The sequence below is a fragment of the Gymnogyps californianus genome, chromosome 21, assembly GCF_018139145.2.
Source record: "Gymnogyps californianus isolate 813 chromosome 21, ASM1813914v2, whole genome shotgun sequence".
Classification (NCBI taxonomy): Eukaryota; Metazoa; Chordata; class Aves; order Accipitriformes; family Cathartidae; genus Gymnogyps; species Gymnogyps californianus.
Window position 1 is genome coordinate 8,329,392 of NC_059491.1, and position 24,007 is coordinate 8,353,398.

Sequence of the window (24,007 nt, forward strand, 5' to 3'; positions counted from 1 at the left end):
GCCGTTCTGTTTGGATTAGGAAACAAACACACCAAACTCGTGTTAGCATTCAGAGCACACCACATGCATGGTTATAGTCCTGCGACCTCGCAGCTCCCCTCCCGACTGTCCATCAAGAGAGCGTGCAAGCAACAGGAGCTCCTCACGTTCACTGCCTTCCAGAAGGAGTTCTGCCTGGGAAATTCGTTACGTCAAGTCAAAAATAACTCTGCTGGAGAACAATTTAAAGGCTGTTCTGTGCTATCTACGCTGCAGAGTGGTCCGTGGGTGATACTACACACTTGATAAAATATACGCAGCACAAGGCATGTGTCTAGCACCGTACTGGTTTGTTCTCCGTACGGCTGAAGATATTCAGGAGGCACTTTTCAGGGAAATGAGAATTGAGATGGCAACACAATTCTTGGACCGTGCTCCCAGCAGTGCCATCACAGGCAAGAGAAGGCGGGCAAACACCAGCTTGCTGCAAAAAGGAAACGTAAAGATCCTAGGGTGAAAAGCAGAAATCCCCAAAAGGAACTGCTGCCCGAGGCTGGGAAGGGCAAAGCAAAGGAAGAGACAGCCAGAAGTCAAACCCAGCTCGCTGTTTTCTTCTCCACACGGAGAACGGATGAATTGCAGATCTCTATCAGCAGCACCAAACACTGGCTCTAGTTATCAGGAGAGATTAAGTAAGTGACTTTATCTTGCTAATAGTCTAATCTTGCTAATGTATCAGCTCTCATGCTCTCGTTAAATCACTAACGTGGCCTTTGCTGTAAGAGCGCCTGTTCTTCCATTAAAGCCCTACTCTGTCCAGTGTCAGATATCCAGATTTTGTGCTGTGTGATTTGTTGCATTAGTTCCCTTTCCCTTCCCAGAGGCCTCCAAACTCAGTGGTCTTAAACATATACCACTGTTTTACCTCAACTCTTTCTCTTTTTACAGATACCCAGGTGTACTGGGGGACAGCTAACCATGCTCACATGTACAGCCAGGATTTCCTTTAAGTTCCATGGAAGAAATCTGCTTTTTCCACCACAGCTACTTGTTTCTTTTATTCTCCGTTAAATAAAAATGGTGCGCTACATGCCGCGACACCGCACCTCTGATCGATACGCTTTGGTATAAAATACAGCAGCCGTTGCAGAGAGCAATCCCTTCTGTTGGCTGCACGTCTGGTCTTGACGCAGCGACAACAACTCGGCGACACTGGAGTATTAAAAAGCCAGAATTATCCTGCAGATTTGCAGACTGCTCATCTTTCATAAGGGTGGCAAAGAGGCTCGTGACACAGGATACGGATGAAAATCGGAAAGCTCTTTTTCTGTTGCTATGCGGTAGGATTGTGTTCACGCTCTCTGCCCCCAAGCCAATCCTTTAGGAGAGGAAGCAGAACTGTCCTTTGACTCAGTGGATCGGTAATAAGGGTCTGATCAGTCAAACACATCAGGGATTTGCAGTCATTTAGACAGCAGAAGTAGCTGGTATTCTGCCAAGCACTCCTCAGCGTCATCCTTCCGAGACCCGCTGTCATCATCCTCCTGGGGTATCTACAGGAGCTGAATCCCAGCCCCATCAAGGATATCGATCCGGCTAACACCGGGAACAAACTCTTCTCCACAAAGTGCACCATCAGGGATAAATTCCTCTCTATATTAGGAAAAGCCTGAGTTGCATATGTGGTGGCAGTGCCCTTCTTGCATCGAGGCTGTCTGGATGAAAAGCTGTATATGGGGTAAACTACCTGAATACACTTCCTCCTACGGCAACTGTAGTTTTGCTGCCAGTTTTGTAAATCCTCCATAATCACCGAGTTTCCCAGCGCTGGTGGGAAACACTGCGTACTGGCAGAAAAGAGCAAGCTCTCAGACATAAATGAAGCAGACGTGGAGGATCCAGATCACAGTAAAACATACCAGGACTCCACTACCACCTCAGCTGCCTTGCCATAGGTGTTGAAACACCAGCAAGTCAGCTGACGGAAATCATGAGGCTCGCTCAAGTGGGCTTCGGGGGGTTAAATAAAGCTCCAGAATAATCCAGGTGCATTCAAAACAAGAACTTTAATAGCCTACAGATGTACGCAGCGATTTCTGTTGTATCATCTACCAGAAGGCAGCAAAAATTCAAGCTGTTATGAAAGAACACAGGCCTTGTGGGGAGCTGAGCTTCCTTGGTCCTGAATTATGTTCTCTCCCTCTCCCGTTTCCTGTTCTTTCACTTGGCTTTCCTGGTACCATCTAGCAGCAGCTAATAGTTTTGGAAGAGAGGAAGAGGGTCTACATTAATATTCTGACATCTTAGGATATAGCCTGCGGGCCAGAGGCTTGTAATATGTCTAAGACTTACACACAGTCAATCTAAACAACACCTATCTTAATGCTTGTAGAACATCCGTGCACCAAACTAAGTGAACACACAAAATGGATTTCCTATTCTCGTAAATCTTTTGCATTCCTCTAGGGCTCAGCATCAATGGAAAACGGTAGGCTAGCAATTAGTCTGAACAAAGCCACGTGGTCTTTAGAACTGTATTGGTACATAAGCAGCTTTGATTTAAGTCACTTTAGGCACTTTTCATTTTAAAGCACTCACCTAAAATGCTTTTATTGTAAAGACTCATATATTTTGGGCCGAGGTTTGCTTTTTATTTGACCCTTTCAGCAGAGAACTAAGTCCAACCAACTATGATGTCTGCAAAGTCTCATCCGAAATGGAGAGAGATTGCAAAAAGCAACCCAGGCTTCATCAGGCTCAAAATTTTAACAGGAAAAGAACTAATATTTACATCTGTACATTTTCTCTGCCAGGTTATGTGAAGAGACGTGAGCCCAAGCTACCGAGTCCAACCTTTAGCAATGTCAAAACCTGACAGGGCCAAGGTCAAATCTATGTTTGCGTTTCTCTCTACTTGCTGCAACTTAAGTTAATAAGCATTCAAATCTGGCTTTAAAAGTCAAACATGTAAGCCATTTCTTGCTGATTCATTAAAGCCAGGCCTTCCTCTCGAGGTTTTTACATCTCTGGAAAACTTATATTCTTAGAATTCAAGAAAATGGGTCAAAGGGACCAATAAGTGCAGTCCCGTGCTCCCCTTAATGTAAAGAACTTTGTTATTTGCAAGAAAGTAACTGCTTACTCTTTGGACTATCAAGCAGCAATTGGGAAGCGTTAAAGAAAAATTTCAGTGCATTACAACTGGTTATATATATGGTTAAATCTGGTTATCATGCTTCAATTTTAAATATGGGCATGCTAGAGTCTTAAAAAATTAACAATAAAAATGTTGAAGAAATCAACTTTATCAGCTTAAACATGACCCGGCAAAGAGTTTTGCATGTGTGTGGGAAGCAGAATCTTACTGCGTGCTTTCAGAGGAAAAATTAGCAGTAAAACTCCAAAGTCTCTATGAAACACTTGCATATAAAATGTTATCTTTAAAAGTTTTGGAAAAAGCCTAAGGAATACCCTTTGTGAGGTATTCACAGCTTCACTGTAATAGCAAGGAAAAAAAAAAAAATGAAGCTTTCCTTTAGTCAAAAGCATACGCTGAAGTTAAGGGAGGAGTTAAACAGAAAATCGGAGTTTCAGACAGTTTGGCTCGTAGCTCAGCTTTCAGCTATTTTGGCATCTCCACTTAACTAAATTTTGCAGCTACCAAAATCTTCCGTAGCCCAGTCAGTCTGCGTTTGTGCGGCTTATGGATTCCAGAGGCACAGGGAACAAAACTACGTGGAGGGTGAAAATTCCCTTTGCAGATCACGTTTAAGGCTGATGATATACATTAGGATGTGAATTCAGCTGCTTCTTTTGAAATCTGGAGCAACAGTCATCTTCAGTAAGAGAAGCAATTCACCTTCCAAGGGCACAAGCACCATTCTAAGGACAAAATGCTGAAATAGTACTATTTCTAAAAACTGTCATGAACTTTTGTCCAGAGATTTGTACTTACTGCTACAGCTCCTCTATTTTTATGTGCTGCAGCTATTAAGAACAGGATTTGCGGAACCCTCCGCAAAGCTGTCCTTACACGAGGCTGCGAAAATATCACACAACTGAACCACGTCCCTGACTAGGCACTACAACTCCACCCAGGTGAACGGGTGCCAGAGACGACCATTCATCTCCACACCTTCGAAGGCCAAGAAACCAGAGGAGGTAGGAAGTTGCAAGGAGAGCACAAATTAAACAGCAAGCACCCCCGAATGCCTTCATGCAGTCAGGTTTTGCTGTACAGAAAGGAGGAGAGAAGTGCAGTTAAAGGCCACAGGCAAGAATAAAGCCCCTTTCTCTCCACCATTTACTCGCTGATGCTGCATTAGACTGTATCTCCTAGGAGCTGAGAAGGGGGACTGCTGACATACATCCTGATACGCAACAAGAAAACTATGCAGATTAATATTTCAACCGGGCTCCTCCTGGTACCTGCTTCCTCTACGGACTTCTGTATTGCTTCTGCTAGTTCCTGGTCTGCAATCTCCTCTGGCCGCACGTCTTCCCGCCCGGCCCCGTAAGCCAGCCGGGCACACTCTGGGAGCTCGCCCTCCGGGAGGAAAGTGGTCTGCGAGCCAGTCGTGCCGATCACTAGTACATTCTTCTTGAGATCAATCGAACACTGTGAAAGAACACCGAGACATCAGGGGTCTGCGTAAGAGCCAGTTAATTCCCGGACAAGAAGGAGAAACAAGGTGAAACAATCAATTTCCAACGGGAACAGCTCATAGCAGCTAAGCAAAGTGGGCCAAGAGTGCCAGCTATAAGCAAAGGGCTCAGTATGACTTAATTTGTAATAAGTCATTCAGTTGGAAAGCTCTGAGCATCTTTGATGAGAGCAAAACACTTCAGGGAGCAGCCAGACACCCTATAGCTATCCATGACGTATGTAGTGTATGTACTTCTTTCATAACTGGCTGGAAGATAATCCGCCATCAACTCTCCCCAGAAAAATCCTAATAAATTCACAGGCATAGCATTTATGTTGCACTTGGCACTTAACTTGGAAGAGCCAGTAACTGTTTCAAAAGATACCTGATGCCTCTTCAGCATATCCAGTCCTAGAAGCATGTCCATCGGCTGCTCTTCAAGGATTGAGAAGGAGCACGCCAGGAAATCCCCTTCAATTTGGACCTGAGCTGAAACGCAAGGGAGAGAAGTTACTATCTTGCAACGCTACAGCACAACAAATCTACTTTCTGCTCTTCCATCTCCTGGGAAAGGTCTGCACAAACCTGCTGGGTAAATCTGAAACCAGAGCTCTGATGTACCGTTTTGGTCACAGAAAGTCTAGCTCTGTGCAAGCCCCAGGGACTACCAGGCCTGCCTTCATCTCAAGAAGTTAATTATTTTAAAAGCTGACCTGCTCTAGAGCCTGAAGTACTGCTCGTCTAACCCTCCAAGCTAGAGGAGCTGCATACAGCTCATTAGAGCACAAGTCTAAGAAGCAACCGCAGTGAAGAGAATCGGTTTTTCAGACAATAAGGACAATCTTCTCTCATCCAGAAAACCTGCATGAGAGCACAGACAGCCTTCTCTTCCCAAAGGAATACAAAACACTCCACTGTACTGGAACCCTTCCTGAGCAACTCATACTGCCCAACAGTCCCACCCCAAACAGGAAAGATCCTGCTATTTCACATTAGCCCCGTTTTTTTTGCACCCAGAGTGAACACATCCTCTGAGCTGAGGACTCCCTCACCTCAAAGTGTTAAGGTAATTCCATTAAAAACAGCATTAAACGAGACAGAAGCCCGACTACTGTGCCCGAAACAAATGAACATATTGCAGATGCACTTTTATTTTACTCTGCGGGAGTTTCTAACAATTATAGCATTCAACCAGATACCCCTCGGTGCCAAGATTGTGGGAAATGCAGTCAAACTGCCCCTAAAGCTGCCCCAAGAAGAATGCCAGCACTTACCTAAGTGCACTCTGCCAATTATTTTCTGCGTCCCTACGCCTTTAGCGATGCCGGCCCACCGCCGATCTACCAGCCTCATTATGTTGCACCTTTCAGCACAAGCTTGGCTCATGATGGTCATCTGGGCACCTACCAGCAACAGAATTCACGTTAAATCCTGACAGCTCATCACAAATTAAAATTCTCTCCTGGAAGGGCTTAAGATCTTGCACTCAGCAGCCAGGAAACCAACCCGCCCGCATCAGGCAACTGCATTAGGGCATAAAGGCTTCCTGTGAATCCCGCTGCGTTGAATTGACTGTATACACACAGATCAGCACTGACAGTAAAGTACGTATTACTGTAGAGCTGGAATAACCCCGAATACTTTCCCTGTAAGGCTGCGGATGGGAAGCACAGCATTAAAGGCATGCAAAATCCCCCCATCTGTAAACTGAGATAAGACACACGTGTGGCAGTGACCTTTTTGGCATCGGAGCCCCAGAAATTCTCACAAGAGCCTTGATCTGGGGTGTTCAAGCGCTCATGCGCGCTGCTTCTCTCAACAATTTGCTCTGTTCGCCTTAAACAACGGCCAGGCTGCTTTCAGGTTTTAATTAGGTGCTTCAAAATCTTGTAATGCAGTGCTTTCTTATGGAATTTTTGTGCAAAACTTGGAGCTTTTACAGACTCCCTCAGTGAGGGAAAGGAGAGTGCAGAGAAAGAGATGAAAATGGGGGCAATTCACCTGAGTCAACAAAGGCTTTCACTGGGTGTCCATTGACTTTGCAGTTAATATACAGCATCACCACCTGGCCAAAACTCTCGGGGGCCTCTTCCATTGCTATCGTCATGTTTTCTTCAATGTTTTGTTGCCTGAATTTAACGGAGAAGAGAGAGAAAAATCAGACCTTCCACCAGCCGAGCCTTATAAGCATCCCTCCGACTTACAAACAGACCTGGTAATCCCACCCGCTGCAAACCTTACAAAGCTCACCTTACAAACAGCATCTTTCAACCACAAGGACTGCTTCATTAGCTAAACACAGGGTTCTTAGAAGAGGGATTGCTAGTAATGATCTTGGCTTAATCCAGAGACACCAAGTCGCTCCCCAGCAGCAATGAAGACTGCTCCTTCCAACACCTTGCCTAACTCACACTACAGCACCAGATCACCTTCTGTTTGCAACAGCAAGCTGTCACTGCAGAGTTAACCTGGAGAACTCGCGAGCGAAAAACTTGCGTATTTATTAGTCAACTCTAAAATAAAGCGCTAAGGGCACACAATGAAGATGTTGCCAGTAGCTACAACGCTGGAATCCCACACAGCAGCTGAACATTAAAATCCTCCAACGTTTCCCTGGTATCTTTCCCTTTCCAGGCATAGGAAGGGAGGGAGGTGAGCACAACGGCAGCGAGAACACCACCACGAGCACAAGTCCTTGGTGCAAATTCAAACCTACAGAAGAAACGCTCTTCAAGAAGCTCATCACGGCCCCTACAGTCATCTTGGAAGTGATGGGTATCCGTAGCGACCGCATCCGAAATAGCTTTATCTACCAAAAAGGGAAAAGGGCTTCAAATTTTGATGCCATGTCATTTTTCCTCCTCAGCAGGGGAAGGGGAAAAACCCCAAGCTCCTCTCTTATCCATCTTCTGTACTGTGGTAGCCTTCCCACAACAAGACGGGTAGACGTGGTTTCTTGGTGGGGGAAGAAAACAGCTAACGGCACCCGAGACCCGGCTCGCTTGGGAGCTAAAGTACCCTGCTACCCTACTGCCAGTCTGTCCCGCTTCATATTCTCGTGAAACAAAGAGCCACAAATTGTCCTGTCTTTTATTATTTAAGCTTAAATTGGATATGCAGTGGTTCAGTTTCAGTTTTCTTGTCAAATCTCTTATTGTTTTCTCTGTGCTTGACACTCTCTCCACTTGACGGACAGAGACGTGTCTCAAAAAATATGATGCTTGCAATAGCTTCCAATCAACCTTGGGCAGAGTGCATCTAATTAAGCAAGGAGCTCAGAGAAACTAAGTGGGGTGTGAAATCTGGGGACTGCTAGATGCCCAAACTGTTCCCTAACAGCTGCACAGCCTTGGGCACATCACCTTTATCTGTCCCCTCATCTATGGAAGAAGGAAAGCGTTCCTGTGCTTCCGAGCAACGTTTTGCTATCTACAAGCGTGTATTTTTCTGCATTGCTAAGCTAAGCATTTATCCAGCACCAACACCTTGTCAGTCGTAACGCAAGAATGACTCTTATCACAAATGAATTTTGGTTCTGACCAACTATGAGCCTGTATCAGAAAGACGTTTCTTTACCGGGGCAAAAAACCCACCAGTCATGTTCTGACTCAAGGATTTATCACTCAATTTAAGAAATCAAGCCTCAGCCCAATGCAATTACATTGGGAAGACAGCAAGAGGGAGCGAGCGCTGATGAGCAGAACATATTTCTACAGAACATCTCTTCTGACAGCAGTGACGTTCAGAGTCTGGAATTAGCCAGAGACACAAAACAATTAGCAGTACGTGAAACCAAATCTCGAAGGCGGCTGGGAGAAACGACGCCACGTTGCTGTGCAGAGAGCTCAGCTCAGAGACTTAACACAGGCCCAGCTCTCCAGTTCAAAACATGCCTCAGACACCCCAGTGCCACCTCGCAAGAGGATCGCGCCTAAGTGCTTTCCACAAGTGCTCTTGCTTCAGAGTGGACCAGCTTAGACCGCTCTGGGACATCACACGCACGGACAGCGGTGCTGCCACCTCACGATCTGCGCTCAACTGGATACATCTAAAAGACGGGGTGCGCCTACATGTCCCCGAATCCCAGCCTTCCCACGTGCAAAGGTGGCTCAGAGCATCGCCCTGCAAGCAAATGTGTGTCTTAAGGCAGGATCTAAACACGCTCCTTGCATTCTCCAAGGAAAAAAGCACCATGGATGAAAGCACCCGATGGAAAAAAGCGCCGTGAAGACCTCCAAAAGCCTGCAAGCGACTTTGGTTTGCTACCTTATGTCTTCTTCTATCTTGGCCTGTGCCTCGAGATCAAAAGGGTCAGCTGAATAGAGTCGGATCCTCTCCTGCTCCCGCCGGGCTCGGTCCTGCTGTTGCTCCAGCAACACCCTGGTGAATTTCTCTGCAGTAACAAGGAGATACAGAAATGCTTTTTACTGGAAATTACTCTTACAAATGAGGTTCTGGCACAGCAAACTCTTCTTTTTATGCCAGCATGCACTCATGGGTAGACTCAGCAGCACAAGCACAAAAGGCTTCGTCTGAAGGCAGCACAGATGGACCTCAAAGGATCGGTGGCAAACTTGGGAACCCACTGAGATGAAAAGCAACAGGACAGAGCTCTTTCTCCTCGTGTCTGCGACCCAAACTCAGCACAATCAAACTCAATTGCTTTGCACGTACATTTTTATAGGGAAGAAAAATGGAAAAAACATGAAGACAACAATACTTTAAACAAAGAGCTGCCATTAAAACAGGAATTCATTCTTCTATTGCAGCAGGAATTGCCTCCACGATACTCCAAAAAAAGCAGCTGTAAAACCAGCAGATAAATGAAACCCGAAGCAGAAATCAGAACTACAGAACTTGCACAATTCAAACGAGAAGCCGGAGTGCACGTGTATTTTGAAAAAGCTTCCGAGATAGAAGCGAGATTTCATAGCTCTCAGTAAGGTGGCCCATCTACAAGAACAGCTTGCAAAATCTATCACGTTTTACACTCAGCAATCCCCGGTAAAACAACAGCCTCTAGATCCAGCAGAGAGCAAACGCAAAACTGTAAGACATAAAAAGGCTAACAACAAAACTTACTTTAAACCCAAGCAACACAGGCAAAGACAGAGACATCAGAATCCCTGAAGCTGAATACCTGCCACTGAAATCAAGAGGTCCTAGGCGGGACACCTGCTTCACGAAGTGTGGCTGCACGTTTTAAGGACACAGTTTTTAGATGCTCGCTTTTTGGATGGCCTCTGGCTATTTTTTACTACTCAGAGGTGATCACATACATTCCCAAAAGGACTTGGCAATAATTAAGTTCTGTAAACACAGAAGGTTGTGGGTTTGCTTCCAGAAATGCAGTTCCCGTGAAGAAGCTCTCTGGCTCAAAGGCTGTTACATGTTCAGGAAGGCATTGGGTATGTTTTCTTGTTTGTTTTTGGTTTTGTTTTTTTAAATTAGGCTTCTGTACAGCAGGTGCCTTCTCAAGTGCTTGCGGTGCATCCAGCACAGTCACATGGCACGTATCTACGCGTATATTTGGGCATCAGAGCCAGAGCTGAACTGGATCGGTGCCCAAATACCGATAGTAGCAGTACAGAACGACGAGAGCATAACCAGATCAAACCACTTCCTTCTGACAGCCCACTGGGGCGATTTGGGACTAAAAATGCACATCTGATTCAAAGTTTCATGTGCACAACAAGACAAGACAGATCAGCAGATGAGCCGGTTCTGGGTGGCTTGGGCTTAACCTCTCGTTTCTTCTGCCAAGAGTGATGGGAAAACCTCCTGCACTACGGACGCAGCGCTTGCAAGAAGCGTGAAGAAGCTTGAGAGTGCAAAGGACATGGTTTTAACTCTGGATACGAACTAAAGTTAGAATTAAAAAATGAAATAGGCTGACAATATCCATGCAAGTTCCTTTCTAGCTTCCTTTGACAGAGAGAAATCACTAGGATGTAACCTTGAAAGTGGAAAAAAAAAAGTCTCCTGCTAGAAGCTCCTCCTCTTCATTCATTTCCCCAAACTCAACAGGATTTATTTCCTGACTAAACATCTTGCAGAGGTTTAGAAGCACATCTTCTGATGCCCAAAACACCACTCTGTTTTCACACCGGAAGGACACTAGAGTTCAAAGCTTTCATCACATGAAGAATGAGGGACCAACATCAGCTACGCATCTGCAGAGGAAGCGAAGGACACGGTACTAGGCTTCAACTGTGCCCAAAATACGTCAACACTTTCAAGATTAACAGAAATCTAAACATTTATGACTGTTCCTATTGAAAAAGCTCCCTAAAGACACTATTTGCTTGTTCCTTTTCCTCTCCCTTTCTGACGTCCACTTCCATAGCAGCTAATCATTACGGACAGAGATGGTTTTATAGCGTACTGTTCTCTCCTGAGGTCTCAGTGGGCTCTGGGATGCAGCAAACGCAACACCATTATTGGAAAACATGCATTCGGAGAGTCTTAGCATAAAAATCGGGAGCTGAGCCACTTGTGTTCACAGAACCTCGACTTATCTGTGCATCTGATATTTCAAAGTAGGGGACAGAGGATATTAAAGAAGCCAAGCAGGAGAAATATGCCCAACTCGCCAGAAACGGTCTTGTTAGAAGGAGAGGAATTCTGCCTTGAGTACTCCCAACTGGCACCTTTTATCAGCATCATCAATGAGTTGGCAGCGAACATCCCAGCCAGTTAAAAACCTGTGGCTGCTTTTTATTAGAACCGAGCTCAAAACAGACTTAAAACCACCTCCCGCAGATTAAAAACCCAACTTACCGAGGTCTCCGCTGAGCAATGCTTCCGCCAAGGGCGGATTGCGCTCCTTCAGCAGAGACAGCTCGTGGGGATTCGCAAGCAACATCTCCCGTAGCAGCGCCGGATTGTCCAAACCCTGAGGGAACGAAGGTGCATCGGGAGGTGACGGGCGAAGACGCTGTGCTGGTGGCTGGTGCTGCTGCGTGGATGTCCCAGGAACCGCGATGCTGCTGAAATCTATCCTCGGCAGACCTTGAGGGAAAAGAGGTCAGAGGCGTCGGCGCTTCACGCTTACAATTCCGCTTGAAAAACACAGTGGGAAAAACCGTGGGAAGGATGAGCCGCTCTTAATGCTATAGTATTAGAGCAGATTCTGCGCATAGCAATTCGTGTCGGAAGCACGGCCACGTACTCAGGTTACTGGGTTAGCAATGCTAGCACGTATTTATGTAACTGGTCTAGCCTTCTATCTGGCCCATTTTTTTATTCCCTGAAATGCACTTACTGAATTGCAGACTAGTGATTTCCAGCTTCACAAGTGTGAATACCACACGGAGGGATCGCAAGGCTAAACCCAGCGTCTCTAAGGCACTTCTGAACCTTTCGGATTAAAAAAAAAAAAGCAGGGGGGGAAAAAAAGTAACATTTCTGCAGACCTGCATTGCAGGTACCCATCCTCCAGCTGAGGCAAGAGAACGAAGACCTCAAGCAACGCTCCCACGACCTTCTCAGCCAGCGGTACCTTCTTTTCCAGTGATATTTTATGACTGGGATTTGCTAGGAATTGCTGCAGAAGGCAGGACAGAGGAGCAAGGCTCCACTCAGACGTTACCGGAGGACTCTTTCATGCGTACGCACGGTTGCGTAACTGGGTTTGTCGAGACACGGCTTCTCTGGGTATTTGTCACAGCACAGATTCAGAGCGCACACCGATACAGGCTTTTAATGTGTCTGAGCCGCACCGACCGCATGTTACTGCGCCATTACACCGAGCGGGAAGGGAACCAGCGGGCGTATGAAAATTCACACGCCTTTACAAAAACTGCTGTTCTCAACCGGTTACTTTTGTCGCTTTCTCTATACTTCCCCAAAATAACAGTAAAACTCTATTCGCTTCTTTAGAATTAAAAAAAAAAACAAAACCAACATTAAATAACAAGCCCTTTAGCCAATTTTAAAAGCCCCTCGCCTCATCCCTACCCGCCCTCCCTTCCTAAGTGTTTTCCCTAGCGAGGCACTAAAGGAGACTGACAAGAGATGGAGTTGGTGTTTGGTAAATACTGAGATCTTTGCAGGCTCTGAGCAAAAGTTAACACAAATCCTTTCTCACCTGGGAAACGGATGGAGGGCCGTGGCTCTACGGTCTCTTTCTGTCGCAAAATCACCACGTCCCCGTCTTTCAAGCCATAGGAAGCCAAAGATCTGTTGTTGTCAGTTAGAGGCCGCTCCGCATAGACTATCTGTTCATGGAGAGAGTGCAACGAAAAACACCACGCATGACAAAGCGGATAACGTCTTGCTTTTTATTTTTATTTTTATTTTTTTAGGAAAGCGTTCCAGTAAATCCTCTGGACCCATCTCAAGCTTCAGAAGGAAAGGTGTGCAGTTCTCACCCCAGGCACGGGCAGGCCCTGCCAAAGCACCTCTACCTCAGGCGCGGAAAGACTTCAACAAGTAAGTGGTTGGACAACGACACAGAGTTGGTCTTACCGAAACCCAGCAAGGGTTTCTCGAAACCCAGCATCTCGGAGAAGGGCTGGTCTCTCTTAATTAGAGGCCAAGATTATTAAAGGAAAGCAAGCCTTGCACCAGGGCCGTTTGCCACACATTTCCAAAATCCAATCTCTACGATTACACAAGTCACGGCCGTCTTCTACAGCGTTATCTCCCCCCAAGTCAGCACCCACTGACCAAGGACCGACTGCACGCACGCAGGCAGCGTCGATCAGGGTAGATCCATGGATGATCCAGTCCAGTACCTTATGATCTCTGCCTTTTCCCACAACATGGTTCCCCAGAATAACCAGTTTTACAGGGACCTCAATGATTAGCTCAGTGATTTCCAGTTTACTTCAGTGATGTAACTCTACCCAGACTCAAAGGTTCAGCACCCAAAGACACCACTCCCGAGACTGCAATCAGTCCACGGTGGGGAATTAACTTCTTTTGACGATAAAACACAAAGTCACATCGTTTTCTATCATGATAATCTGACTTAACAAGGGGTCCGCAGATTAAACATAAAAACATACTGAGATAAAAATTAATAATCACCATGGGAACATTTCTATTAACATTAGGTCTGTGATACCTACAGATGTCCTAAATTACACGGAAGCAAGAAAAATAAAAGAAAGATGTGCTTTACAGGAACAAAAGTTCCCAGAAACGGTATCTGCTAAACGTTAAGATTCCTGTGCCTTCATCGGAGCGCAACGAGACTGGGCAAATCGGTTCAACAGCCTCCTACCCCTGGCAGGAGTCCAAAGCAAGAAGTGCCCCAGAACTCAGCCTAAACCCCTCGGGCATACGATCCAATTTCACGTTTACCACCTCGTTTAGCAAGACCGCGTCCCTCTGGGTCTGGAAAAGGCTGGTTCAGCAACAACAAGTTTGCCGCAGGTTGGGACTGGCAGAGCCGCGTGGGAGAAGCTTTCGCAGTCCTTGCGTGGATGGGCTACGGCTCTAACCCGATGCTATCGCAAGTAGCAGATCCAAAAAGAAGATCCAAAAAAAACCCCGTTACTACGCGTCTTAAGGTCTAGAAGACGCTACAGACTTTCACCACTTTACTCCAGCAACTCAGAAACACTACACAGAATCTCACTAATGCATTCTAACAGCGGAGATCCATCGTCAACAGTGGTGCCGAATTAAGGCAAGACAGAAAAAGCAAAAACAAGAACCACGTACGATAGCAATCAGAGCCATGAGAATTGGAGAAACACACGCGATTAGAGACAAGCACGAGCTTCCTACCTTCTCATTAACAACACGCTTCCCAGCCTCAGCAGTATTGCACCAGGCTGGGTCCCTTCCAAAGCAAACAAGGGTCCGTTTGCAAGCTGTATTAAGGCACGCAGTCTCTACTCTGATGGTTTGCAAGACATTACCGGCATAATTAAAGTTAGCTTGCGATGGGAAGAGTCCCAGTGCATCCTCTCACATTACCGGACGCGTCCCGCCCGGCCTGACTCAGTAATGCCGCTGCCCGCAGAAAAAGCAAGCTTGTAATAAATCCCAGCTGCACGCGCAAATCTTAAATGGCAGTTTCCCTGCGCAGGCACTCTGGAAGAGACAAGTTAATCAGTTTAAGTGAGGTTTTACCTCTGTCATCTTGCTGGGATTGGATTTACGAGCGTTCGGCCTTAACACCTCAGACAGTGAATTAAGCGCCCGGCTCTCACTCTACATCCACTAGCAGCACGGCTTAATACGCTTTTGACCCATTCCACTCTGCTGTTAAAACAAACTGATTTAATTTTGCTGCGTGTTGATTATTTGTAGCATATTTTAGAAGGCGAGTTTGTAGGCTGGCCAGGTACCGGACACAGGCTCTTCTGGAGGTGACCTGGGCAGGGATGCAGGCACTGATACCGCCCAACAGTTGGATTTTGCATGATGCCATAGGGAAGAACCTCCTTACGGAGCAAGGAACCCCAACCAAGAGTGCTAGATACCACCAGCCACCATAAATCAATCCAAACTCAGAACCCGTTAAATCTTCCTGTGCACGGCCACGCACAGCCAAGGACAGGAGACGCACGGCGCGTAAAGAAAGAAAAACGAAGGAAATTAACGGTGCTGCCAGAAGAACGCGGTTCTGCCGAGAGCCGCCCCGTCTCCTCTCCAGAAAAGCCACCGCCTCGATGCGTGGAGGAAACCGCAGCGAGCTGAATTATTTCCCCTCCCCTCTCCCAGCTCCTTTTATCACCACAGCCCGCCAGCAGCCGTCCCCGTTATCTCACGCCGCCCTCCCCGCCTCGCGACCGCGGTCATCCCTCGGAAACCTCGCAGCCCCCCTGCTCGCCTCCACCCCAAACTGCAGCACCCGCAATTAATTTCCCCAAACGGCAGAGAATAAGATTGAGATTAACCCTCCTCCACACACAGAAGTGGTTTACTCCACCCTGCACAACCCTTGCTATTAAATTCATCCTCTCTTTTGTGCCAACGTGACACCTTTCACGCAACGTACGCCTTGGTTATGGAAAAACGGCAGTAAACCACCAAGTTCGGTAAATGTAACACTGCCTATTTGTGGAGGACGGTTTAAGCACGCAAAATCCTTCTACACAAGCAGCTGCTTCACTGAGAACTTGTATTTTTCTAACTTTCTCCTCACCGAAGGTCCTCAAAACACTTCACAAACACCGGGCAGAAGCAGTAGAGAAAGGAACAATAAATACACGGCTAGAAAACATGAAAAGAAATGAAGCGATATGATGCATAAACGGCAGATGGGTGAGCAGAAGGAAAGCAGAGGTGGCTAAAAAAGCACAGCGCTGATCCCTGTTACCTGCGGCTGATACAATCGCAAAACTCCGCAGCAGTTTAATTGCAAAGGAAGGGAACTCCCAGCAAAACATAAGCAGAAAAGCCCGTGACCCCCTCGTTATCCTAAAATACACCCAGAGCTGGCGGGTTAACCGTGACGGAAGAGGGACAAAGCTGACAACGAGGAGTTAACGCTCCACGCGCCCAGAGATAGCGAAGCCACCGCGCGCTCGCAGGGTCCCACGCGTGGAGGTTGTCCCCGTTACCGGCCGCCAATGTGGGTGCCTTGCTTGCGGCTGTGACACAGACACGGGGGGTTTGCTGGAGCGTAGCAGATGGGAACCTTTATACGAGGCGGTTTCTCTCTTTCTACCTACCGAAACCCAAGAGTTTTTCCCCAAAAGGAAAACCCACCTCACCTTGATTTTTCTACCCCTGCTTTGGAAACCGCTTCCCTCTCAAAACCAACCTCTCAGCCCAAAATAAAAGGCTCGCCGAAGGCAGAGGTAAAGCAAAAACGCCGCGGGTGAAGCGTCGGGAACCTGCTCGGCGAGGGAACGCGTCCACCTCAAGGGCTGCCGGTTCAGCCGTTTTGCCATCGCTGACTAATATTCGCTTGACTGGCAAAATACTTTATTAATTTAGACTTGGAAAAGGCTCGGGAAGCAAAAACGATCGCCACAAAACTCCGCAAACTCTGCCAACGCCCCGAGAAAAGGAGCTGACGTCGGCCTGTCCGGCAACGCGTTGCCCCGCTGATAAACGGGTAGAAATCACCAAAAAAAAAAAAAAAAAAAAGCGGGACTGAACCCAAAACAGTGAGTAAACCCCAGACGGACGGACAGACGGACGAGAGCCGCCCCCGCGCCGCAGCCTGCCTCGTATTTTGGCACGCTCGCCATGAGCGAGCCCCGAATTTGGGCTGGAGGGGGATCTTTGCCGGGGGAAACCAGGCGGACGTGCCGTTCGGGCCCCGCACCTGTAAGAAAGAACAAAAAAAAAGCGGGGGGGAAAAGCCTCAATCTGCCCTTTCCGCCCCAGACGCGGGCAGGAATTCGCTGATAAATAAACCCTTTCCCAAACATTTCAGCCTCGTTCCCTGGGGTTTGAGGAGACCACGGGGCGCCACCTTCCCCGCTCTCCGACTCCCATTCCTCTCACTCCAAATCCTTCCCCGTTTAAACACCAAATTCCTCTGAAAACTCAATAAAAATCCAATATTTTTTTTTTTTTCCCCCCTCCCTTTCAGCTCCACCGCGGGAGGAGACCGAGCCTTTCCCGGAGGGACCCCGGTAAGACATCGAGTCATCGGGGAGCCGGAGTCCTCTCCCGAGGGGAAGAGGAGGAGTTTTGAGGGGGAAAAAAGGACGCGTTTCTCCCCAAAACCGACAGGTCGGCGCGGGGAGGGTCACCCCCTCCCCCAAAACAACCCCCAAACTCCGGGATCCGCCGGGGCGGAGGCCCCGGGGGCTGAAGAGGGGACACAGACCCTGCGGAGGGGACGACGCAGCCGTTCCCAGCCCAGGGGACCCCAACCCCGGGGTGTGGGGGGGGTGGCGGTGGTGGTAGGAAACGACCGGGCCCTCCCCCGGTCCTCAGAGGGGGCCCCCGTCGGCGGGCAGGGCCTGACCTGGCTCTCGGCCGCCGGGATACCGGACTCCAGCTCGCAGAGAGCCCGGAAGTTTTGCAGTTCGAAGTCGGCGTCCACCTGGAGGGAGAAGGTGAGCTCGCTGCGGTCGCGGCGCAGGCAGAACACGGTGAGCAGCATGGCCGACCCGCCGCCGCCGCCACCGACACCGGCCCCGCCGCCGCCAAGTGCCACCGCCGCCGCCGTCAAGCGCCGCCGTCGCAAAGCGGCCGCCCCGCCGGGTCAGGCGCCGGCCGTCAATCAAGGGCGCTCGACCAATCAGTGGGCGCCTGGCGGGAGGGAACGGCGCCCCCCTCTCCCTGCGGCGGCACGTGGGAGGAGCCTGTGCCCCTGGGGGGGCCCCGCACCACAAACGCTGCCCCCCCCCAAGTCCCCAGCCCCTTTCACCCCTTGTATTCATCACCGGCCACCAGCGCCTCCGACCCCACAGCCCTCCAGGCAGGGACAGAGGAAACCCTGGCACCATTTCCCCGTCTTCCACCCCAAAACAGCCCCAGCACACCCCAAAACACACCCCGAAAGCCGCTCACTCCGTCCCCCACCCCTGCCACCCCTTCGGCTCCTCCGCTTCGCCCCGGTTTTCTCGGGATCGCATCTTCCAGCTGCTTTTTCCTCCCCAGAGCCCTCAGCGTGCATTTTGGGGTGCTCCAAGGCCCTCGGTGAGCATTTAGGGGCATCCCTGAACCCACCTGTTTGCTTTTTGAGGCATGGCGTGGCTTTTGGGGTCCTCTGTCTTCTTTGGTGACACCCCAGAACCCTCGGGGTGCTTTTCGGGGTGCCCCAAGCCCCTCCGCGCACCCCAGACTCCCCCTTTTGCCTTTCAGCGTGCTCCAGACTCGGCGCCGTCCGACTGTTCCCTCGCAGCCCACCCCACGGAACACCCCGAGCCGGCGAGGGCGACGTGGGGACGCGTCCCTCCAGTGTCACCCGCAAGCGCGGGGACGAGGGCGAACGCCCCGCGCGGTGAATTCACTTATTTCAACCCAGGGCGAGAGGAACGAGACTTTATTTTGAAAAGGGAGTTAATCTCGAATCAAAATCATTCCAACGGCGGGGCGAGACAAACATCCCGAACTCATCCCGGAACAACACCGGAGGCGTCACGGTTCCAGGTCTGCAGACGCTTCGGCGACAGATTGCCCCCCCCCAAATTTCATTTTCTTTCCTATTGACCCCCTCCACGTGTAAAAATAAAAAAAGACCAAACGCAAATCCACAGCGTGTCTGGCACCTACCAGTCCTCACACGGTTACCAACGAGGGTCCGGAGCGCTGCCCGTCCCTGGGGAAAAGGCTTCTTCCTCCCACAGGGAGCTCAGTCGGATTTCTCCTTCTCCTTCATGTGTAGGAAAACGATGCTGAACATGAAGAGGCCGACCATCATGGAGAAGGCGCCGGCGTAGTACGGGTACGCCGAGGGGATGAAACGTTCGTACTGCGTGTGCTGGAGGGGACGCACGGACACCTGGGAGGGGAGAGAGCGGCCCTGTGAGTCCGGCAGCCCGGACACCCTTCCCTCTCGGACGATGAATTCCCGCCGCGCTTACCTGGGTAGAGGAGTAGAGGTGGGTGTAACCCAGCCGGTTATAATCCACTTTAAACTGAAACACTCCGTAGACGTCCGGCAGCTTGAACTGTACGCTGTATTTGCCGCCTGAGAAAGAGACGACGACGACGATGACGTTCGGGTGACGCGAGAAGCTGCGGGAGCCTTCGCAGGTCTTCCCGCCACAACGCCGCCAAGCCGAGCGGTACAAAGACCCCCTCCGCGAGGGAAACCTACCGTTCCGCTTCAGGAAGGTCCGCACGAAGGGATCGATGCGGACGAACTCCAGCTGAATATCGTCTCCGTCGAAAGGGACCCACTTGCCATCAGAAAGCTTTTCGATTACAATGCTGTACTCCTGGAACCAACCCGCAACGCGCGAAATTAAACGAGCGATGCCCGAAAACGAACCTCGACCCGTTCCGAGTTCAAATTCTCCCAAATTCCTTTTCCAGCTCCCACGTCCCCTCCTGCCCGCACCGCGGGCTCCAAGCAGGCAGCCTTACCACGAGATCGGTGACGGTGTAGGCGTTGGGAGGCGCGAGTTCCCCCACGCGGTGGTGGGACACGGCTCCGACGCGCAGCACTCCCTCTTCCTTGAACACCCAGCGGGACAAGGCAACGGCCAGCTCGTAGTTACCCGTCTGCGAGTACCTACGGATGAAGGAAGGCCGAGAAAGGATGGCAGCCGCGCCGAAAAAAAAAAATACACCGCGTGCCAAAACCCAAACCGTTAATAGATGCGAAAGCAACAAAAAGCTAGCCGGGGTGAAAGGAGGGAATTGCTTCCCAAAGCGCTTTGTTCCACGAGGCCACAGGAAGGCATCACCCCCGGTTTAATTCAAGCTTTCTGCCGTTTCCCGTGACGTGAATATTTGTTGCTTGTTTCCCAGGGCTTTCTTCATCAAGCAGCTCCCCAAATATTCCTCGGCCAGGGATGCCAAGAAGCCAACGTACCTCTTGGAGCCAGGGGTAGCTTTCTGCACAGCGGAATTGAAGAAGGCATCGCTAAAGAAATCCAAGGAGCCGCTGAAAACAACGCGGGCGTTGTTGCGGGCTTGGAGTCCCGCGATCAGGAGGGTGTTCTTCCCGACCGCGTGCGGGTACTGAAAAGGAACGCGTTTTAGGAGAGCGTTTAGCCAATTTAGGGATGATTAAAGAAGAGTTAATCTCCGGTTTGCTGCGGGGTGGAACAGTCTGACGGTAGCTAGCACAGTCGGCAATTAAGTAGAGGCCGAGAAGCTCAGAATAACCAGTCATGGGATTCACAGCTTCTGCCCTCTCCGACGGGAATGAAACCAGGAGACACGCTTTGATCTAGGCTGGCCTTTCTTCCAAAGCATCCCTCACGCTGGATGTTTTCCCACCAACAAAAAGGAAAGAGGAAGATTCCCAGGGTAATGTCGGAAAGCAGACGACAGCCTGACCCTTTCAAAATCAATCAGGAGATTAAACACTCCAGCTTTTTTCCCCAAGTTGCTGATATTTGAGGGGCTAATCGTAGCGGTATAGCCCAAAAGAGGAGAAAACGTAACCGAGCGTACCTGAGTGATAGGCTTGTCTGGGAAGAAGGAGTAAGAGGTAGAAGAGCCGGTCAGGATATCCAGCACCAGCGGGTTGTCGGGATCAGCCACCATCCTTGCAGGGAGAGGGACGGTGAGCAGGACCAAGACACCCCCGGGCCCCCCGCACCCAGAGGAACGCGCAGCCGCCGACTTCAACCGCACGAACCTCCTCGCGCTTCGGCTGCGGCAAGACAACCGCAGAGCTCGCACGCGCCAAGAAATGAAACGTTTCCTCAAAATACATAGTCAAGCTTCACTAATTTACGTTAAGAAACATTCCTAAGTCAACAACTAGGCTGCTTTGGAGATTTTCTTTTTATTGTTATCTGAAATCAAGAGAGATTGCTCACGTTTAGAGTCACAGCCGGCTAACCCTACGCTTACCTCACACCCACACCAGTATTTTTGCTCCGCTTCCCCAACGACAGCCACCTCACCTCCCCTCCTACGCCGCGCCGCAGGTCGCTTACCCAACTCCTCGGAAAAGGATGGGGTTCAGCGCCGCTTTCCCCACAATGGTGGGGGCCTTCAGGAGATTTTCAGCGTCTGCGACAATGAGCGTGTGCTGGGAGAAACGAGAGAGATCGGCCTGAAGGCGCCGCACGGGCAGGCGGGTTGATGTTGGGTGGGTTCTAACGGCAAGCAACAGCTTCCGTTGTTATTTGAAAGTTAACTTTGTTTTTTGCAGACAATTAAAACTGAGCAGCTGTTGGATGAACGTTACAATTCAATTAAAAAGCAAAAAAACAGCATTTTTTTTTTTGTTTAATTATGATCAAATTAAATTAATACTGATACATAAGGAAATGTAAACCACCTTTTGATAAAGATAGCAATGCCTACAGGATTTTACTTCCCCACATTTAGCAATTTTCATCCTTAAACTAGGACAACATCCATGCGCTGCTTCAACAGTTTAATTTAAATAAAAATTAGCAGAATATATTTAGTTCAGACCTTAATATAGGTTTTCATTTTAAAGTACTGGATGACACCAGTGGGAAAAGAATCGCAGAAACGTGTACGTTTGTGTACCGATCTCTGGGGACTGAAAATCTCCCTTCCCACATCCGAAGCGTCGCGCTCAGCGTCTGACGCGCTTCACCCGCAGGCGAAATTCCCCCCCCACACACTTCAGAGTGCTTCCAAACCGCCATGAATCGTGGTGTGACTGCCCGAGACACGGTGACAATTTGAAACTATAATTTGAAAGATCAAACCCGGGCAACTCAGAAAGATGGATTTGAGGGCAGAGACCCCAAACGCGCAGAGCTTTGCAGCGTTACGTCAGCACTCCTGACAGCGGCGTAACGGAACGCTGTGAAGCGGCATTATTTATGACTTTCCTGGGAGGAAGGTGGGAGAGCAGAGAACGGATGGAGGAAAAAAGGGAAAACAAGGCCAAAAGATTAATCTCTAAACCTTTATACCTAAGTTCTCATTAAAAAAACCCAAAACGCCCAGGCAAACCCATTTACCTGGCCGGGGTCGGATATATCGTAGTTGTGATGGTCGATGACAGCTGTCCTTTCCTCATCAAACTCGATCCCACACTCGCTGCCCAGCTCTCGCAGCGGGTCACCTGGAAGGACAAAATGGATTCTCTGTTACGCGGCGCATTCAGGACGCGATGCCAGTCTCGGCACTCAAAATAAAAAATAAATTCAGCTTCGAGTCACGCGTTTGGCACTCTACGAGCCAAACCCCGAGGAGCAACACAACCTCCCCCAGCTAAATTCCCATTCAAAATGTCAATAAAGGCTATTTGTCACCCATTTCCTTACAGTACAAACCTTGAGGTTCACAACGAGAAACCAGAAACTGTGTTTCTCACCAGCTTTGTTGCAGGAACTCAGAGAAGGATGAATAAACCATTTGCTCACTGCAGAGCGTAAGCAGCATAGGTGCCTGTTACAAAAAGTGGCTGAATCCGCGCTAATTTACCCCGACGAACGTCTGTACTTACCGATGTCCGAGCTGGCAGCGACGAGGACGCTGCCGCCGCCGTCGATGAAAGCGGTGATGGTCTCCACATTGATGTTTCCACCAAAATCTGAAAGCGCACGCCAGAAATTCATGACTAGTTCACAGAAATAATACCACGGCAGAATTAAACCACGGCAAAACACCAAATCATTTTTATCGCGGCTGAAAGAACCACCGTTAAAAGCCCGGGAACATCCGCAGTTTGCTATCGGGTACGAGACACAAAGGATAACATCTAAAGCGCAAGATTTCATTAAAATTCACAAAACAGTTCGAAATCTCCTTCCAAAAATGCCAGCAAGCTCCGAGAGCACTCCAGTTTTCCCCTCCTGTATTTACCTTCTATGGATGGCGAGAAGATGATCAAGTTGTCATACAGAAACTCTCCGTATTTTATCAGGGACAGGCCAGCATCATCCGCTGTCCGGAACGTGAGGTCGAAGCCCCTGTCTGCAGCCACAAGACAAAGTTGGCAACTTTCGCATTTCACGAAATCAACACAGGTAGCAGCAAAGCAGCATCAAGATCCTGAGTTTTATTTCCCCAATAAACAGCGGTGTTTTGGAAAATACGGCATGGGGGCTTTGGGGCTTGGTTTTATGTGCCCTGAAGAGCCCCTTTGTTGCAAGGATGCCCCGTTGACACCCATCAAATGGGGACCAACGCTGCAGGCGGCCCAAAATACAGGCACGCCTGGGGAAACCACCCCGATCTCCTCCCTCAGCCCGGCCAGGGGACCCCAAACACCCACCTCACCCCCAGTCTCCTCCCTCAGCCCGACCAGGGGACCCCAGCCGCCTCCCCCTCAGCCCCAGGGAACCCCAATCTCCTCCCTCAGCCCGGCGCGGGGTCCTCATCCGTCTCCCCGAGCCCTACCCGCCAGGCTGCGGAAGAAGAGCGAGTGCGTGTCCCGCAGGTTGCCGTTCTCCAGCAGCACCAGGGTGCGGGGACCCCCCTCAGCCCCGGCCGCCGCCGCCACCGCCAGGAGCCACCACAGACGGAGCGCGGCCGCCGCCATCTTGCTCGCCGGCGCCAAGCTTCCTCGGAAGCGGGCGGGCGCGGGCAGCCAATCAGCGCCAGGCGCCGCGCCCGCGCCTTCCAATCACCGACAGACAGCTCCTCGCCGTCGGCCAATCACCGGCATGCCGTCGTGACCTCCGCGCGGCCACCGTAGCGCTGCTGAGGGGAGGAAGATGGCGGCGGGGCCTGACCGGACAGCGCGGGGGTCGGCCCCGACCGCGGCCCGCTCCCGCCGCCCCGAGCGGGAGGAGGCAGGCTCCCAGTAAAAGACCTCAAAATGGCGGCGTCAGACTGGTTTATTGCAGCTGGGAGGGGGTGTGTGGGGGGGTTACAGGGCGCGAGAGAACATGGCAACAGCGAGC

General features: G+C 49.8%; 2 protein-coding genes across 2 annotated transcripts; both read right to left on the reverse strand.

The window, feature by feature from the left end:
* Window positions 1-2,026: 2,026 nt before the first annotated feature.
* DDI2 (DNA damage inducible 1 homolog 2) lies at window positions 2,027-17,649 on the reverse strand. Its single transcript, XM_050909482.1, has 9 exons — window positions 17,512-17,649; window positions 12,715-12,844; window positions 11,406-11,636; window positions 8,892-9,018; window positions 6,627-6,754; window positions 5,900-6,028; window positions 5,011-5,114; window positions 4,408-4,597; window positions 2,027-2,232 (listed from the first exon to the last, which is right to left on the reverse strand). The coding sequence occupies exons 1-9, from the start codon at window positions 17,647-17,649 to the stop codon at window positions 2,117-2,119; spliced, it is 1,293 nt and encodes a 430-aa protein (XP_050765439.1). The 3' UTR covers window positions 2,027-2,116.
* A 1,026-nt stretch (window positions 17,650-18,675) lies between these two features.
* On the reverse strand, window positions 18,676-23,643 carry DDOST (dolichyl-diphosphooligosaccharide--protein glycosyltransferase non-catalytic subunit). The gene is made up of 11 exons (XM_050909481.1): window positions 23,502-23,643; window positions 22,965-23,075; window positions 22,606-22,692; window positions 22,118-22,221; window positions 21,110-21,204; window positions 20,619-20,712; window positions 20,032-20,180; window positions 19,581-19,728; window positions 19,312-19,432; window positions 19,076-19,182; window positions 18,676-18,993 (listed from the first exon to the last, which is right to left on the reverse strand). Exons 1-11 carry the CDS (start codon window positions 23,641-23,643, stop codon window positions 18,844-18,846), a joined length of 1,308 nt encoding a protein of 435 aa, XP_050765438.1. The 3' UTR covers window positions 18,676-18,843.
* Window positions 23,644-24,007: the final 364 nt, after the last annotated feature.

What these genes read in the sequence shown, in the direction of transcription:
- DDI2 (XM_050909482.1), bottom strand. Translation starts at nt 17,649, where the DNA reads ATGCTGCTCACCGTGTTCTGCCTGCGCCGCGACCGCAGCGAGCTCACC. An exon ending in TCCCGGCGGCCGAGAGCCAG is followed by an intron (nt 12,845 to 17,511) that starts GTCAGGCCCTGC and finishes CTCCATGAACAG; the next exon opens with ATAGTCTATGCGGAGCGGCC. An exon ending in AATTGGCAGAGTGCACTTAG is followed by an intron (nt 5,115 to 5,899) that starts GTAAGTGCTGGC and finishes CTTGCGTTTCAG; the next exon opens with CTCAGGTCCAAATTGAAGGG.
- DDOST (XM_050909481.1), bottom strand. Translation starts at nt 23,643, where the DNA reads ATGGCGGCGGCCGCGCTCCGTCTGTGGTGGCTCCTGGCGGTGGCGGCG. An exon ending in CAGACAAGCCTATCACTCAG is followed by an intron (nt 20,181 to 20,618) that starts GTACGCTCGGTT and finishes GTTCCTTTTCAG; the next exon opens with TACCCGCACGCGGTCGGGAA. An exon ending in GACCTTCCTGAAGCGGAACG is followed by an intron (nt 19,183 to 19,311) that starts GTAGGTTTCCCT and finishes TCTCTTTCTCAG; the next exon opens with GCGGCAAATACAGCGTACAG.